The 16,151-nt window shown below is 27.3% G+C and overlaps 1 protein-coding gene across 1 annotated transcript; it reads left to right on the top strand.

The window, feature by feature from the left end:
- The first annotated feature begins 4,891 nt into the window (after window positions 1-4,891).
- Window positions 4,892-5,550, top strand: LOC137821034 (protein RESPONSE TO LOW SULFUR 3-like). Its single transcript, XM_068625445.1, has one exon. It carries the CDS (start codon window positions 5,005-5,007, stop codon window positions 5,368-5,370), a length of 366 nt encoding a protein of 121 aa, XP_068481546.1. The 5' UTR covers window positions 4,892-5,004; the 3' UTR covers window positions 5,371-5,550.
- The last annotated feature ends 10,601 nt before the right edge of the window (window positions 5,551-16,151 follow it).

Raw genomic sequence — 16,151 nt, 5'->3', positions numbered from 1 at the left:
CACCCTCCCATCTTCTTTCCTCCAAAGCAATTCTACGATTCAGAAGTTATTATTTTATTCAAAAATAACTTCTTTTAAATTGTATATTTCAAAATAGAAAACTATTTTCAAACTTAACAATTTAAAAACCATTCTTTTTATTCATAAATTACTTACAAAATATAGAATTCAGAAGTTAACTTTTTATTATAAATTCTAGAATTTAAAAATATAATAATTTTTAAATTGTAGAATTTGAATGTACTTTAAAAAGTTGAAATTTGAAAGTTATTTTTAAATTTAAAAATGATTTTTTGAATAATAAATTTAAAAACCAAATTTATATTTTAAATTGTAAAATTTGAAAATCAACTCTATAATTTAAATATTAAAATTTTGAAAACTATAATAACTTACAAATTATAAAATTCGAAATAGAAAGTTCACTTTCAAATTCTACCATTCAAAAATCTTTTCTGAATTTGATAATGAGTTTGGAATGGTGAAATTTTTTAAAATGGTATTTTTGAAATTTCAATAACTATGGATATGTTGGAAGAAATTGGCTAACTTGTATTTTTCATCTTATTTTGGTTTTTTTTTTTTTATTTGATCCGTGTGTGGAGAAAAGAAGTTGGAGCCACGTGATGTAGCCACTGGAGGCAAGGCGAACCACAACAAAATGGTAATGCAACATTTTGGACGCTTTCTCTGTAAAAAACGGTACACAAAAACTAACAAACACAGCATCACACACTACAATTTTAACAATTTATAATCACTTTTTATGATTCACAATTTATTTATTTTTAAAAATGAAATTTTATTATTTTACTGACACCAGGCAATTTTATTTATAAAAAAATCACGTTTTTTATCCGAAATTGTACCGGTAGGCGCCGGACGAACGTGGTCGACCAACCAAACGCATAATAAATGTGAGGCATGTGTGACAAAGCTAAAGTGGTTAAGATACACCTCCGAAGAATAAGGAATACGCGTTTAAAGAAAATATGTTCCCCGGGTATTCTGGAGCACGATTGGTAAGACCTATCCATAATCACCCTAAGCCCAAGGGGTAGAAAGCTCATTAGGCAATCCTATAAATACGATGCTCAAGCCAGATAAAGGTACGTTTTCATTTTCACTTACAAAACCACACTTAGAATCTCATACTTACTTGAGCGTCGGAGTGCCTTCGCAGGTACCCTCCCCCGCTCGACCAAATGAGACACCAAGAAGGAGCAACCGACCGAAAAAGAAAAAGACCGACACGTCAACAACTATACTAAATCAACCGACCGTGCCTGAGCCCCATATCTCCGTTCAGGTACACTAATTAATACCACATATTATTTCTAGTTATTATACTTTTAACTGATAATTATTCAATGACTAATTATACGAAGACATTAGTTTAAACGCATAGTATAATTCTTAGAATGCAAAAAAAAAAAAAGTAAAACACAAAACTAGAAAAAATAGTTTTATTCTAAATTTCAATTTTATGTTATAAATATATATATATATATATATATATATATATATATATATATATATATAACACTTCACGCGGTGACATTGATGTTACATGGAAGAATCTGAGAATTTAATTAATATGTTCATTCAATTGGTTGACTATAAGAGATTTTGCTTTAATTGATTAGATATATATGATGGTGATGACTTTATGAAATGCACTAACCAACCGTCACATAAATGTTGAAATTGTTGTTATAGGTTAAACTCTACATTTAAGTAAGCTAGGTTAACTTCTTCTTGGAAATTATTTTCGGTAGATAAATTTTGAGTTCGATTTTCTTTTTTTAATAAAAGCTTTTATTTTAGGTATTATTATGCAGTTTTACATCTCGACTAGGTTGACACTTCAAGCAACAACAATGATTTGTCGTCACATAAAAAAAATTATTAAAAAATAAAAAAGAAATAAAATACAAAATTATGAGAGGACTAGATCAAAATTCATATGTTAACAAAAACGATACATAGATACATTATACATATTCATAAAGAATTCTAAGAACATATTAGATGAAAATCTATTATACCAATGAAATGATTCTCTATGAATAAATCATAAATTAGTCAAATTATCAACACATGCATTTCTTTAACGAAATATGAGTAACCCTAGACATGATTTTCCCACAGTAATTAAGACATTATTTCATTAATTACATTACATAACATTAGTCATAACAGTAAACGCAACACAAACCAAGACAGAATCGCTCTTAAGATTAAAGTTTACTTTTTAATAAAATTAAAGTTAAAATGAGCTAAAAGTTTCAATTAAAATGTTCTTTGTATTATTAAAGAAATAGTGAGATAATAAAAAAAATAGACAAATAATAAAAAGGAGAGTTGTTTGAATTTAGGAAAACAAAAGTAAAAAATTTATATTAAATTTGATTGATGTGAAAAAGTAAATTTAATTATTTATTAATATATTTAGAAAATATTTTTTAAAATAATTTACTATAAAAAAATTAAATGAAATTAAAGTAAGTTTCAAATTAAAATAAAACAATTAATTAATTTAAATTTTAATATGAAAGAAAATAATTATTTCAATATATTATTAAAATAAAATATTAATATTTATTACAAAATTTAATTATTAATAAAAGTAAATTATATTATAAAAAATTTAAGTGATTAAAGATAGTTTTTTTTATTTCTTCTTGGACCTTAATTCTTTAATTAACGTATTTATTCTTTTCGATTTTTACACTTTCGACTTATTTCTCGTAAAAGAGTGTATCTACGTGTTTCCATCTATATAAACAAATTAAATTTCTTATTGAAATTGTAAAATAAAAGATAAGCTCACATTAAAGTTTTCTCTAAAGTGTGTTATTGAATCTTTTATATTGTTGAAAAAAACACTACACGTGTGATTATGTTAACATTTTTAAGCTATATAATTGATTATGTAATACTTATAATTAATTATATTAATTATGAAAATGAAAATTACTTTTTCTCTATGTATTATAATCCAACAATTGGTTGTGATACAAAATAATCTATGTCGATTAGTTGAATCAAATATAAATGTATTAAATAAGATATAATTTGTAACATCCGAAAATACATCTAACTATTTAAATACAAATTTCACATATTTCTATTTAAATTCAACATCGAGTGTCTACAATGGGACACGGTGTGTATGAACTCCCTCTTAACTTTTCACCATCTGATATCTTGGTCTACGTGACTTAGATCATTAGTGAAGCCAAATAATTTTCGTTAAACACTTTTCATATTTAATGTACCATCAAATAACAACTCATATATTATCCCAAATGTATAACATTAATTTCATACAATTTCCATCATTCATATATAATACATATCATTCAATCAAAACATTCTAAAAATTTATACCATTAAGAACTTTTCCAACATCAAAATAATATTTAACTTTCAAACTATCAAAATATAATATTTATACAGATTCACTTAACTGAAATCAAACAATTTTATCAACTAACAATCCCGGTAAGAGAAAATGAAACTTGAGACTATGTCCCCTCCACATTCAGATCTTCTAGCCTAAGGTGCTATTAAAAATTAAATTTAGTTTCTCTTACCTTAATTTCTTGTTTTCCAAGCAACTTTTGGAATTTTATCCTCATAGTCTGGATAAACTTTACAATTTAAGGGTCTAATGCAAGTTATTCAAATAGAACAAAATTTCAGTATATAGTAGAATAAATTGAGATGATTACTCTTCTCAACTGACCCACCAAGATTGATGACTAAATCATAAGGAAAGATCGAGAACAAAGGATCTTTAGAAAAAAAATGAAATTACTCTGTTTGAAAAAATCTGATCGGATAGAATTGTTTCTTAACTCATCAATTATAGTGTGGTACGATCAGATTCTAAAATAGATGAGATATGAAATGAAAAATTAAGAGAAAAAAAAAATGAAGAGATAAAGAGATAGAAAGAGAAAAAGAAAAAGAAAAATGGCGAGATATGTAGCTTTTAAAACATTTCACGTTGTTACATAATTGATTTTGCATATCATAACCATGCAAATATAACAAAATTTTTGTAAGATTTGATATTTAATTTAGATGTAAGGGCAACATTATAATTACATTAAAAACAACTGCCTTTTTTTAATCAATGAAACTTTATATTCATTTATTCATCTTTTTCCACTTCCATCATTCAAACAGTATTAATTTGATTTTGCTTTCTTTTCTAAACATTTTCATCGACCAAAGCTAAAAAATAAAGATATAAAATATTAAAAACAGTAAAAACGAAAACCACTGTATATGATAAACTTCACTCAAGTTTCAGTGATTATTTGTATTATTTTACAAATAATCGATTATTTACTTAATTTAATTATTATTAAAATTTTGTTAAAATATAATAAATAATTAAAATAGTAATATTAAAATAATAAATAAAATAATTAATTTATATTTTGATATTTTTGAATTAATAAATTTTTAAAAAAATATTTTTTATTATTTATTAAAACTTATAATATTTTTTAATTTTTATTTAAAATCTATTCTAACTTTAATTTATATTTTAAGATAAATTTTACATCAAATTATTTTTTAAATATATATAAATTTTGTATTACATGAATCAAATCAATTAAAAAAAATATTTATTTTTCACTTTTCATTTGGTGCTCTCCATCCAAATAATTTTATACAAAAAACTAAATATGGAATTGAAAGTCTTGGAGATTAAAATATATCAATGTGTGTGTGAACAAGAAAATGGAAATGCAAGCAATTACGTAAGCCAAAGTTGAACGGGATCAGGGGTGAAAAATCACTGGGGTGAAAAACAGGTTCATTGAACCTGGACACACCTGATTCCATTCTATTTATACTCCAACCTCGCCTCACAACACCACAACACAACCCATTCTAGATAACTTCCTACACGTTACTACCATTATACACATTTTTCTCTTCATTCTTACAAACCTTTTAAGTTAATTTACGAAGCATTATCAAATGGTGCTAACTATGATGGCGGCGATCGGCATCGGCTCCGGGAAGCAAGAGAGGAAGATGCTTCCAGCGCCGGCAGAGAACGAACTGAAGAAGCGGAACGAGGAGCTCGAGAAGGAGCTCAGAGAAAGCAAGGATCGAGAGGAGCAGATGAAGCGCGAGCTTCACAGCGCGTGGGAGAGGCTGCGCGTGGCCGAAGAGGCCGAGGAGAGGCTCTGCTCGCAGCTCGGGGAGCTCGAAGCGGAGGCAGTTTACCATGCACGTGACTACCACGCGCAAATCGTCTCCCTCATGGAACAGCTCTCACGCGCGCAGAGCCTCCTTCTCAAGACCGGCGCCTCCTCCATTCCGCTTCCTTCCTCCTCGTAATCATAAATAAAAATGTAGTTAATGATAGGTTTTGGCGTTTGCATATCAGAGTCATTGTGGCTTTTAGATGTATATGATATGATGATAACGACGACGACGAAGATCCATATCGGCGTGGATCGTGTCTGTTGTAAAATTTTTGTGGATGATCGAGAATAGTTTGATTGGTGTTAGCGTGAATTGGTTTCTCCGTTCTGTAAACTGCCTCGTTTATGTCAACGTCATTGTTCCATTTTTTTACTTTGGATCTGAATTTCAATTGCAGGATTCGCGACGCTACTTCTTAGAAGGATGTTTCAACAAGAAACCCTTTGAAAATGAAGCATGGTTATAATTTCAACATGTGAATATTCTTTTTTGGATTAAAACCAAACACGGCCTCTTGAAATCAAAACCAAAATTTATGCCATTCCAGGACAATTAATTTGGTCTGCACGTTCTCTCGAATTTGAGCTTTGAAATTCGTAAATTGATTGGAGAAACAGTAAAGGAAAAATTCCTCTGAAGGTCTAGTGCCAACTTTCTCGAAGTGGCAACTAATCACGAGTTAACACGTCGCAAAAGATTCTCCTTCCCTTCGAGCGGTTCCCATTCGATTGAATAGAAAGCTATTTTATAATATCTTAATTTAATATTTTAAATTCCACGGTGTTACATTATTTTTTAATTTTATTTTAATACAAAGATGTCATAAAATCTATGTTTTAACTAATATATTATTTAACTATTAAAAAACTATTTTATTATTTTTATAACTGATAGTTGTATTAAGATTTATGAAATATAATCATATTCTAATAAGACGTGCATCTTGTAATAAAAACGTCATAATAATATTTTACTTTTAATAAATTAATTTGAATACATAATTTTTTTGTTTGATTTATATATAAAGGATTGATGATTATTTATAAATATTTGGAAGTTCCCTAGCATATGAGAGAGAAGTGTAAGAAAGAGGAGAAGTGATGAATGGGGCGAAATGAGAAAGAAGAAACAAGATATTGAAAATTGTTGTGTACTTAATCGTGACCACAAAGCTATCATCCAAAAAGGTGAAAAGCTATAGCAATCAATCATCTCCTCGTGAAAGATTCTGCTTCCCCATTATCTCTTTTTCTTTATTGGATTAAACTTTTAAATTATTTTATTTTATAAACAATTCAAATATTTTTTATTTCATTTTATAAAGTCATTTTCTTTAGGTTTCATTTTGATTTTGATTTTAACAGAAGTACGTTGCTTTATTGAAAATAAAATGCATCAACCATAAATTATTTTAAATATAGTATTATAAAAATAATAAACGTATCATGTACGATAGGTTTCATACAAGTTTTTTTTATTGCTATAACATATTTAATATTTTTATTAACAAATACTAATTATAATACCCAAAATGATCTTACTTTATAGAAAAAGTCATTGTCTTCAATTTTAAATACTTTACAAAATTATTAATAAAACAAGACATGGCAACAAATTACTTTCTCACTAAGATTGGTCTAACGTGAATGTCACAAATGTTTGAAGGCGTGGAGTCTTTCTTGTTGGAGTAGAAGACTAGACAAGAACATGGATAAAGAATTCAGAAAAGTCTTGTTTGATCTTAGACCATCCATAATAGTTGGCGTGAAAAATCTCCTCAACAATATTCCTTCACACACACAACCTTAATCTACAAGATAAGATTTTTTCTATCGAAATTCATTGAAAATTACAGTTTTTTATGCTTTTTATTTTAAATTTTTAAATAGTTTCTTAAATAATATATTAAAAGTTATTTTTATCTTAAAAATATTAGAGAAAATAAAATTTTATAATATATAAATGAATACAAATTTCATCTTATAAACTAAATTTATAAAATTAATTTTTTTTATAAAATTAAAGTTGAAGTTTGATTATTTAATAAGTATACTCATTAATATTTATTTTTCATTAAATAAAACCTCATACTATACCTTCAAATATAAAAGTCAACTAGATCAACCAATTAGATTTTCCATATTTTGCATAATTTTATGAGAAAAGAAAAGAGTGGACCCATTTTCGTTTAATTTGGCTTGTAATTGAAACTTTCCAAATTAACGGTCAGTCTCATAGCTATGCTGTACTTTTCGTTTGAAAATAAGAATACTTTGAAAAATAAATAATCTTTAAGTTAAATAAATAGGTGAACACACTTCAATTTTTATGTTTTTTTTTTCTAGTGATAACATTGGGAGGATTGGAGCGGATGAAAAAGGTATTTGATTCAATTAAGTTGGACGAGCTGATAGGGGAGAATTTATATTAATTATTTAAGTTATTAATTATTAATTATTTTTATTAATATTATAATTATTAATGTAATTATATATACCACATATAAAATTAATATATTAAATATTACATAAACTTATATAATACAAATATTTAAGTATACTATTATTAATGACAATATATAATTATAAATAATGAAAATAATAAAATAAAATTATAATATCAATAAAACATATATAATTATATAAAATAATAAATCTATATTATTATTTCAATTAAATACAAACTTATTTTGTATTATATTTTTTAATTTTTTATTAAAAACATTAATAATTATGAATATTATATATTACAAAAAATTAATTAATTTAAATTAAAATAAATATTGTAATGACCGAGAAAAATAGTCTTAGAGTATAAATGATACAATTAAAATGACACCTGAATATTTTATTATTAAAGTGAAAAAGCTATATAAATAGAAAATTAGTTATTCAGGTTTCATTTAAAAGAACCACCGTCTCTCCATAAGTTTCCTTTTCCTTTTCTCTCCCATCTCTCTAAGATTCTGTGTTTGACGATCGGAGTCCACCATTAGACTCTTGGCAGTGATCTACAAGACTGCCCGATCAGAATCTTTAATAGAGTAAGTTCATTTTTGTTCCCTTTTTCCTTTCCTCTTCCTTCTCTATCAGATTCTGACATGCTTGCTCATCAGTTTGATGATCAGAGTCTGCCATTGGACTCCTGGCAGTGAACTCTACAAGATTGCCCGATCAGAATCTTAGATAGAGTAAGTTCATTTTTGGCTCATTTTCCTTTGAGTTAGTTTTGATTTGGTTAACGTTGTCTTTTAGTTAAGTTTGCATGTAAGGTTTTTATCTTCAGAATTAGTCTCTGTTAAATCACGATCATAGTAGTATATCATAACTAGTTTCCGCCAAGAAAAAAAGCGTAGCACCAATAAATCCGCGAGAGATTATTTGTAAAATAGCCCCATTCAGCCCTGTCTCGCTTATAGAACCAATTCCTAAAATTAAGAAACCCATATGGGATACTTAGGAATAAGCTATTCCTTTTTTTACATTGTGTTGACCAAGAGATGTTGAAGCTGCATAGATTATTTGAATTGAACCTAATAGCATTAACCAGGACAAAATATAGAATGAGCGCGAGATAATAATTCCAACCAACCCATACGCTCCCATGTTTAATAATATTCAGGCTAAAAGCATACAAGTACTGTAATGCGCCTCTCCATGCGTATCAGGTAACCATGTATGTAAGGGTATAATTAGTGATTTGACAGCAAAAGCAATAAGGACTTTGTGGTGCAAGTTGGGTTTTAAGCTTTTGGAGGGTTGAACCTCTTAGTGAGCATCTGCTCAAGTCCAAGTAGGGGAAGCTAGTCTTATTCTTTTCAATAGAACCCGATAAAAATAATATATTGACTGGAATGGTTGATTTTGAATCTTTTATATTGAGTGTTTGTGATTGAGAATTGAAAGTGTTTGAATGATAATATAAATGAGTTGAACTGTTCTCTTTTTTAATATTTTATTGAATTACTTAAGTGAGATGTTTGATGAAAAGTGGTTGTTTGATTTTAGATGATGATTGATTTAAAGAGCATATATTTGGAATTAATTATGTGTTTAAGTAAAGTTTGAGATATATTTGGATTGTTTAGAAGGTTTAAATATGATGTGATTGAGTGGTGCATTGATATGTAAAATGATGTATGTAATGAGGTTAAAGTGTGATCAAGACATAGTATTTTCAGGAAAGGAAATACTGTGATGAGATTGTTATTAGAGTGTATTGAGTTGTGAGTGTTCTGTGAATGAGACGATCCTGAATCTACTGATATAATGGAATCACATAGATGAAGTTATTCAGTTGGTGAGAGTCGAAGGAGGTCCATTTGGCTGAGTCTGAGGTTTGAAAGAACTGGTCAGAGCAGATCAAATGGATTTACCCTGTCATATGAAGATGGTGAGATATTGAGATAATTATGCGCATGGTTGTGTGGGTTTCACAGCAGTAGTATGACAGGTGCAGGTCTCTAGATGCTAATTTCAATACACGAGTCTTCTGGAAGTAGAGTAAGTGTCTGAGTATGTGAGTCAGTAGAAATCTGACAGGAGTATTGTGGATGATGAACGTGATAGACAATTGATGGTTATGTGAAATGTTTGAGAAATTGTATGAGAATTTATAAATTTTTTGTATCAATTTGAAATTTAAATTATATAGAAAATTTTGTTATAGCTAGCTTGCCCTGTTATTTGTTTGTGTTTGTTTCTTTATATGTGATGATCCTGTTGTACACGGGAGCAGATGGGATTGCAAGTAATAGAACCCCTAAGTGAGGAGCTGGAGGATGTGATAATTTAGTTTTAGTTTGAATGGTCTCTTTGTTTTTAAAACTTTTGATGTATATATTAAAATCCCTACAAAGAAGAATATTTTTTTAGATACAATTATGAGATAGTTATATATATTCATATGTTAAGTAGATAGTGTTTGTTTTACTTTTATTTTATTATATATGGGTAAAAATTAGAAATGTTACAAATATCATAATTCATTATTTTAATATTTTTTAATAATAAAGTTAAATTTGTATTTATATCTTTAAAATAAATTTTAACTTTTCTTTCAACTATACATCATTCACAAATCATCTTCACAAATTAACTTTCTTCCCTTCCCAATATAAACACAATCTAATGAGACATGAAATAAAATTTAAGATTAAATATCCTAAATAAAATAAATAAAACGTGAGTATAATAAAAAGTTATTTTTTAACTTTTAAAAATAAAACAAATTAAAGTAAGACTTTAATAAAGTAAAACAAATCATCATGACATCACTCTTATATTTATCTTATTAATTTACTTGAGTTTCATAATTTGCGGTGTTCGATAGTTTTGCAGATAATTATAGAATGCGTAAAATAAATATTTAATTGTTCATTACATTTTGCAATCTGAAAAGCATTTTTTTAGTTTTAAAAAATGTCCTTCTTCGTGTTTTTTTTAAATGAAAGTTATTATAGTTTTAAGTTTTGCTTGTGTTATTTTGGTTTGTCTGCATACCTTTTCCGCAATATATATATATATATATATATATATATATATATATATATATAATTAATAAATATTAAAATGAATTGTGTGCTGTTTCACCTCTCTCTTAACTTCTTATAACATGTTTAAATGAAGAAAAATACTATAAGATTTATTCACCTTTTGAAGTATTTTTACTCTTTATACTGATCAAACTCCTTAAATTGCATGCTTATGAACATGGAATGGTCCAAATGTTAGCTTTAGAAGGTTAATAACTTTTAGGTATATTTTTATATGTGGTATGAATTATTTTGAAAGTATGACTATAATTAAAAAATGGGTATATAAAGTTGTTGTAAGAAAACAAAATCATTTGATGTTTATTTTAACATTCCTATATTTTTCCAAATTTAATAATCATAATAATTTGTATGAAATATTAAAATAAATATATAAACATAATATAAATATATCTAAAATTTTATTGTTATAATGTTTCAAATTATCTCTCTCTTCATAAGACTTGAAACATTTACATAAAATTTAAAACGAAATTTCAAAAGAAAAATAAACATTTTTCCTCATCCATCTTCCTACCGAGAAACTTTATCACCTGTAACATCATCTGCTCCCGTGTAAAATACACGATCATCACATATCGAAGAAAAACAACCACAAAACAAAACAAAGGGTAAGTTAGGTATTTTTAAAACTTATAACACAAATATGACTTTAAACATCCACATAAATCCATCATTTCTCATGCATTTCACATAACCATCAAGTGTCTATCAACAATTCCAATATTCATCTTTCTCATGTCAGACTTCTACTGACTCATAACACATAGACACTTGACTCTACTTCCGGAAGACTCGTGCATTGACTTAGACTCAGAGATCTGCACCTGTCATACTACATCACTGTGAAATCCACACAGCTATGCGCATAATTAATCTTAATATCTCATCATCTCATCCACTCATATGACAGGGTAAATTCATATAACAGGTCAAGTTAATTATCTTTCAAACAACTTACCCATTCATATGAACCTCCTTCGACTCTCACTACCTGAATAACTTAATCTATATGATTCCATTATCTCAGGAGAGTCAAGATATCTCCTTCTAGACAAATCCCTAGTCAATGCACATCCTAAACAATCTTAACACGGTATTTTCTTTCCTGAAAATACTATGTCTTGATTAGAATTCATATTTTGAACCTCATAATATCCACTATCAAACAATCAAATCATACCAATGTTTAGAATTTCCAAAATATACAACAATTCATTGACTAATCATATAAATGTATAATTAAAGAGATTTTCAATTAACTATACATGAAATAAAAGTTTACATACTTTATAAGAAAAACTATATAGAAATAAATAAATCAATCTTTTAAAAACAAATAAAAATTAGTTTAATATTTATTTATTTATGTATTATTTTATTTTATTTAGACTTTAGCTTGAACTAGAATTCGCTAGCTTGAGCTAAAATCCACCAGAGAACACCCAGAATTTTAGCTTGAGCTAAAATTCACTAGCTTGGGCTAAAATCCTCCAGAGAGCACCTATAATTTTAGCTTGAGCTAAAATTTGCTAGCTTGAACTAGAATCCTCCAGAGAGTGTCCAAAATTTTAGCTTGAGCTAGAACTTGCTAGCTTGAGCGAAATATGCAGAAAAATTCTGCATAACTTAATATACCTATTAGATTATAAATCAATATCTCATTAAATTCATAAATTATAAATCTATACATTACATTGACAGTTCCTGTTCAGCATGATACAATTACTCTCATTAAATCATTGAGTTATTATGTCTATATATATATATATGTGTGTGTGTGTGTGCACTAGTGTAGAAACATAAAACAAATGCGGCTATTTCGAATTTATAAATGCGGCTTTATAGCCGCATTTGATCAACACGCACTTGTAAATCAAGAAATATAAATGCGGCTATATAGCCGCATTTATAAATACCATTTACAAGTGCGGTTATTTGCTTTAACCGCACTTGTATATGCCAAATCATTAAAAAAAAATTAAAAATTTTAAAACATCGTCAATCTTGTGTGAAGCCAACGTTGATGAAGAGTCACAGGAGCGTTAACAACGGTGGCGGCAGCAGAAGCGACGGCGGACAGGGAAGCAGCAACGGAGCAAACCAAAAAATCCACAAGAAACCACAAAGACAATGAAAGAGTACTGAGCAATGCGAGAAACCAAACAAAGTAAGAAAAACGAATGTCAGCCAACGAAATAGTGCTTCGAGACCACCAATGCAAGGAAAAAAACATATATAAGAAAAATGAAAAACATTTATGCATATATTTGTGAAGATGAAGAGGAAGAAAAAGAGTTCAAGAAACTTACATTGCACAAATGGAATGCAGATGCAGCAGAAGGAGACGAACTCAGAGTGCGAACGCGAAACGAAGGCAAAGACGAGAAATAAAGTTTGAAATTGTGTGTGGCGCGCTTCAAAATTTAGGGTAAAAAATGATTTACGAATGCGGTTAAAGGTAAAACCGCATTCGTAAATCAAAGAATTTTGATTTACGAATGCGGTTAAATCAAAGAATTTTGATTTACGAATGCGGTTATTCAAAGTGCGGTTATACAAATAACCGCATTCGTAAATCAAGTGCTTTGATTTACGAATGCGGCTATTCAAATAACCGCATTTGTAAATCAAAATAATTTCAAAAATGCCACTGCATTTTTTACGAAAGCGGGTAGCGCAAAAGCCGCACTAAATAAAGTGTATCTTTTTCTTCTTTTTGCACTAGTGGTGTGTGTGTGATTTCAAATTCCAAAACCATTTAAATCAAACAACCAATTCTCAATCACAACACTTTCAATTTCAATCAAACTACAATCTACTCAGAACAAGAAATCTTGCAACAAAATTTGGAATTGGTGATCACGTCACACTCACGTTCAAATCTTCTAACCTAGGGTTCTATTGAAGATTTTAAACTAGCTTCCCTTACCTGGACTTTAGCAAATGCTCACTAAGAGCTCCAAACCCACCAAAAGCTTAAGGATACCCTAACTTGCACCACAGAGTCCTGATCACAAATCTAACTATATCACTAGGACCATGAGCTAACAGAGACTACTTCTGAAGATAAAAACCTCACATGCAAACTTAAACTAAAAGGCAACCTAACCAGATCAAAGAAAAAGGAGCCAAGAATGAACTTACTCTATCTAAGATTTTGATCGGTCAATCTTGTAGAGTTCACTGCCAGCAGTCCAATGGCAGACTCCGATCATTGATCTGATGAGCGAGGATGACGAAATTTTAGAGAGAAGGCAGAGGAAAGGAAAGGAGTTTTTAGAGAGACGATGGTTCTTTTAAAATGAAACCTGAATAACTAAATTTCTATTTATATAGCTTTTTCACTTTAATAATAAAATATTCAAGTGTCATTTTAATTGTACCATTTATAGTCTAAGACTAATTTTCTCGGTCCTTACATTTATTTTATATTTTTATTATTTGTACAGAAAAAACACTTTTATGTTTTTGTTTGGATTAAGAAGTGAATTTGAGAGAGTGAATTTGAAATAATTTGAAGAGAAAGTGTAAAGAAAGAGAGATTGTTTGGATTAAAGTAAATAAAATAGAAAGTGTAGAAAAATATTATGAAAGTTTGTGATTGATGTAAGAGATGTGATAAAAATTATATTTTTTTAATTGATAAAAATTGTATATTTACAATTTTATCCTTATATTTAAAAATTATTAAAAAAATAATTTATTTAATTTTTTAAAACTATAATTATTTTTATTAAAAATATTATATTATTTTTTAATAATTATTATTTTTATATTTTTTATGTTTAGATTGTTATTTTAATTTATATAAACATTATTATAATTTAAATTTAAAATGAAAAAAGATAATAGAATAAATTATAAATAATTAATTATATAAATATATGTAGATACATGTTTTCTTGCAAATCTCTTCTAATATGTGAAAATAAATTAAAACTGAAAACGATTTTGGGTTTTCGTGATTTTCAGACTTTATTTTCTTAATTATTGGACTTTCTTTTTGCATTTTGCACAGTAAAAACCTTCTCTCTTTTTTTACTTGAAAACAAACGACCATTAGTGTTTATTGATAATTTATATTATCGTGGATAAAGAAGGTCGTGTATAATTAATCTCAATTAATCCTTAAAAAATTAAAAAATATGAGTTATATGATCTTCTATAGAAGTAACAAATACAATAATCTATTAGTTAATTTATAAACTTAATAAATGAGAATGGGAAGGACTAATTAATTTTTTATAATGTTTTATAAAATTGTACTTAGGTTAAATGAAACATGTAAAGTAATATTAAAAAATAGTGTAATTAAGTTTTAAGCTTTTGAGTATTTTAATTAAGTTTCTATTAAAAAATTGTTGAATTAAGTACTAAAAAATTTGTATTTTTTAATTGAGTTTTTGTAGTTTAATTTCTTTTTACTAAAGGACTTTAAATGATTTATTATGTTATAAATATTTGAATATACTGTCTGATTTCGAACCCATAACCAAGTATAGCAAAAGATTTTTGAATTGTGAAGGAATTTGTTTTATTTATTTTTCTCTTTATATAGTCTGATTTATTATAGTAATAATAAAAAATACTACAGAACTAAAAACAATAATAAATAAATAAAATTAAAATAATTTTATTTCTATTTCTTTTTCATTTATTTAGCCAAATCACTTCCATCTACACTTTTTTTTTGTCTCTAACTAACAAACATATCCTTATTTGATTTCATTAAAAAATATATGTTTTATGTCTATTTAGGAAGAGTATATTTAAGTAATTTGGTGAGAAGTGGGTTTCAAAGTTGGCCATTGAAGGAATCCAAAAGTCACATTTTCAAGATTAAATGAACAGTGAAAGAGACAGCACCTCCAAGCATTTGGCAACCACACAAAACATGCTTGCAAGTACAAATAATTGATCAAAATAAATAACCAATATATTTCACTACAGTTTATTCTTGAATAAAAAAATTAAAATTAGTCTTAAAAATAGAAAAATTGTTAATAAAAATTATCTTATTAGTGTGAGAAAGTTAATATTAATTTTGTATACACCAACTATAATAGTTCATGAGAATCTTACAGAACAGTTAAAGTCATTTTTTGGGAAGGGTGATATAATTTTTTTTAATTTTTATTGTATCAGACAACTTTTAAAATCTTTTTACAAATTTCAGTAGATCATGAAATTTTAATTATTATTTTATTTAATTATTAATAAAAATATATTTGTATTCTTATGATTTAGGAGTTAAATTTTATGTTATATCAACCTATTTTAACCCAACATCTTAGGAAATTGAAATCTTATCAATCTACTTTATATTATTTCTACAATGAAGATATACTAAATTTTC

Source organism: Phaseolus vulgaris, chromosome 9 (genome assembly GCF_000499845.2).
Source record: "Phaseolus vulgaris cultivar G19833 chromosome 9, P. vulgaris v2.0, whole genome shotgun sequence".
NCBI classification, from domain to species: Eukaryota; Viridiplantae; Streptophyta; class Magnoliopsida; order Fabales; family Fabaceae; genus Phaseolus; species Phaseolus vulgaris.
The sequence above is the reverse complement of the archived record's forward strand: the minus strand, read 5'-3'. Positions and strand labels throughout refer to the sequence as shown.

What these genes read in the sequence shown, in the direction of transcription:
- LOC137821034 (XM_068625445.1), top strand. Translation starts at nt 5,005, where the DNA reads ATGGTGCTAACTATGATGGCGGCGATCGGCATCGGCTCCGGGAAGCAA.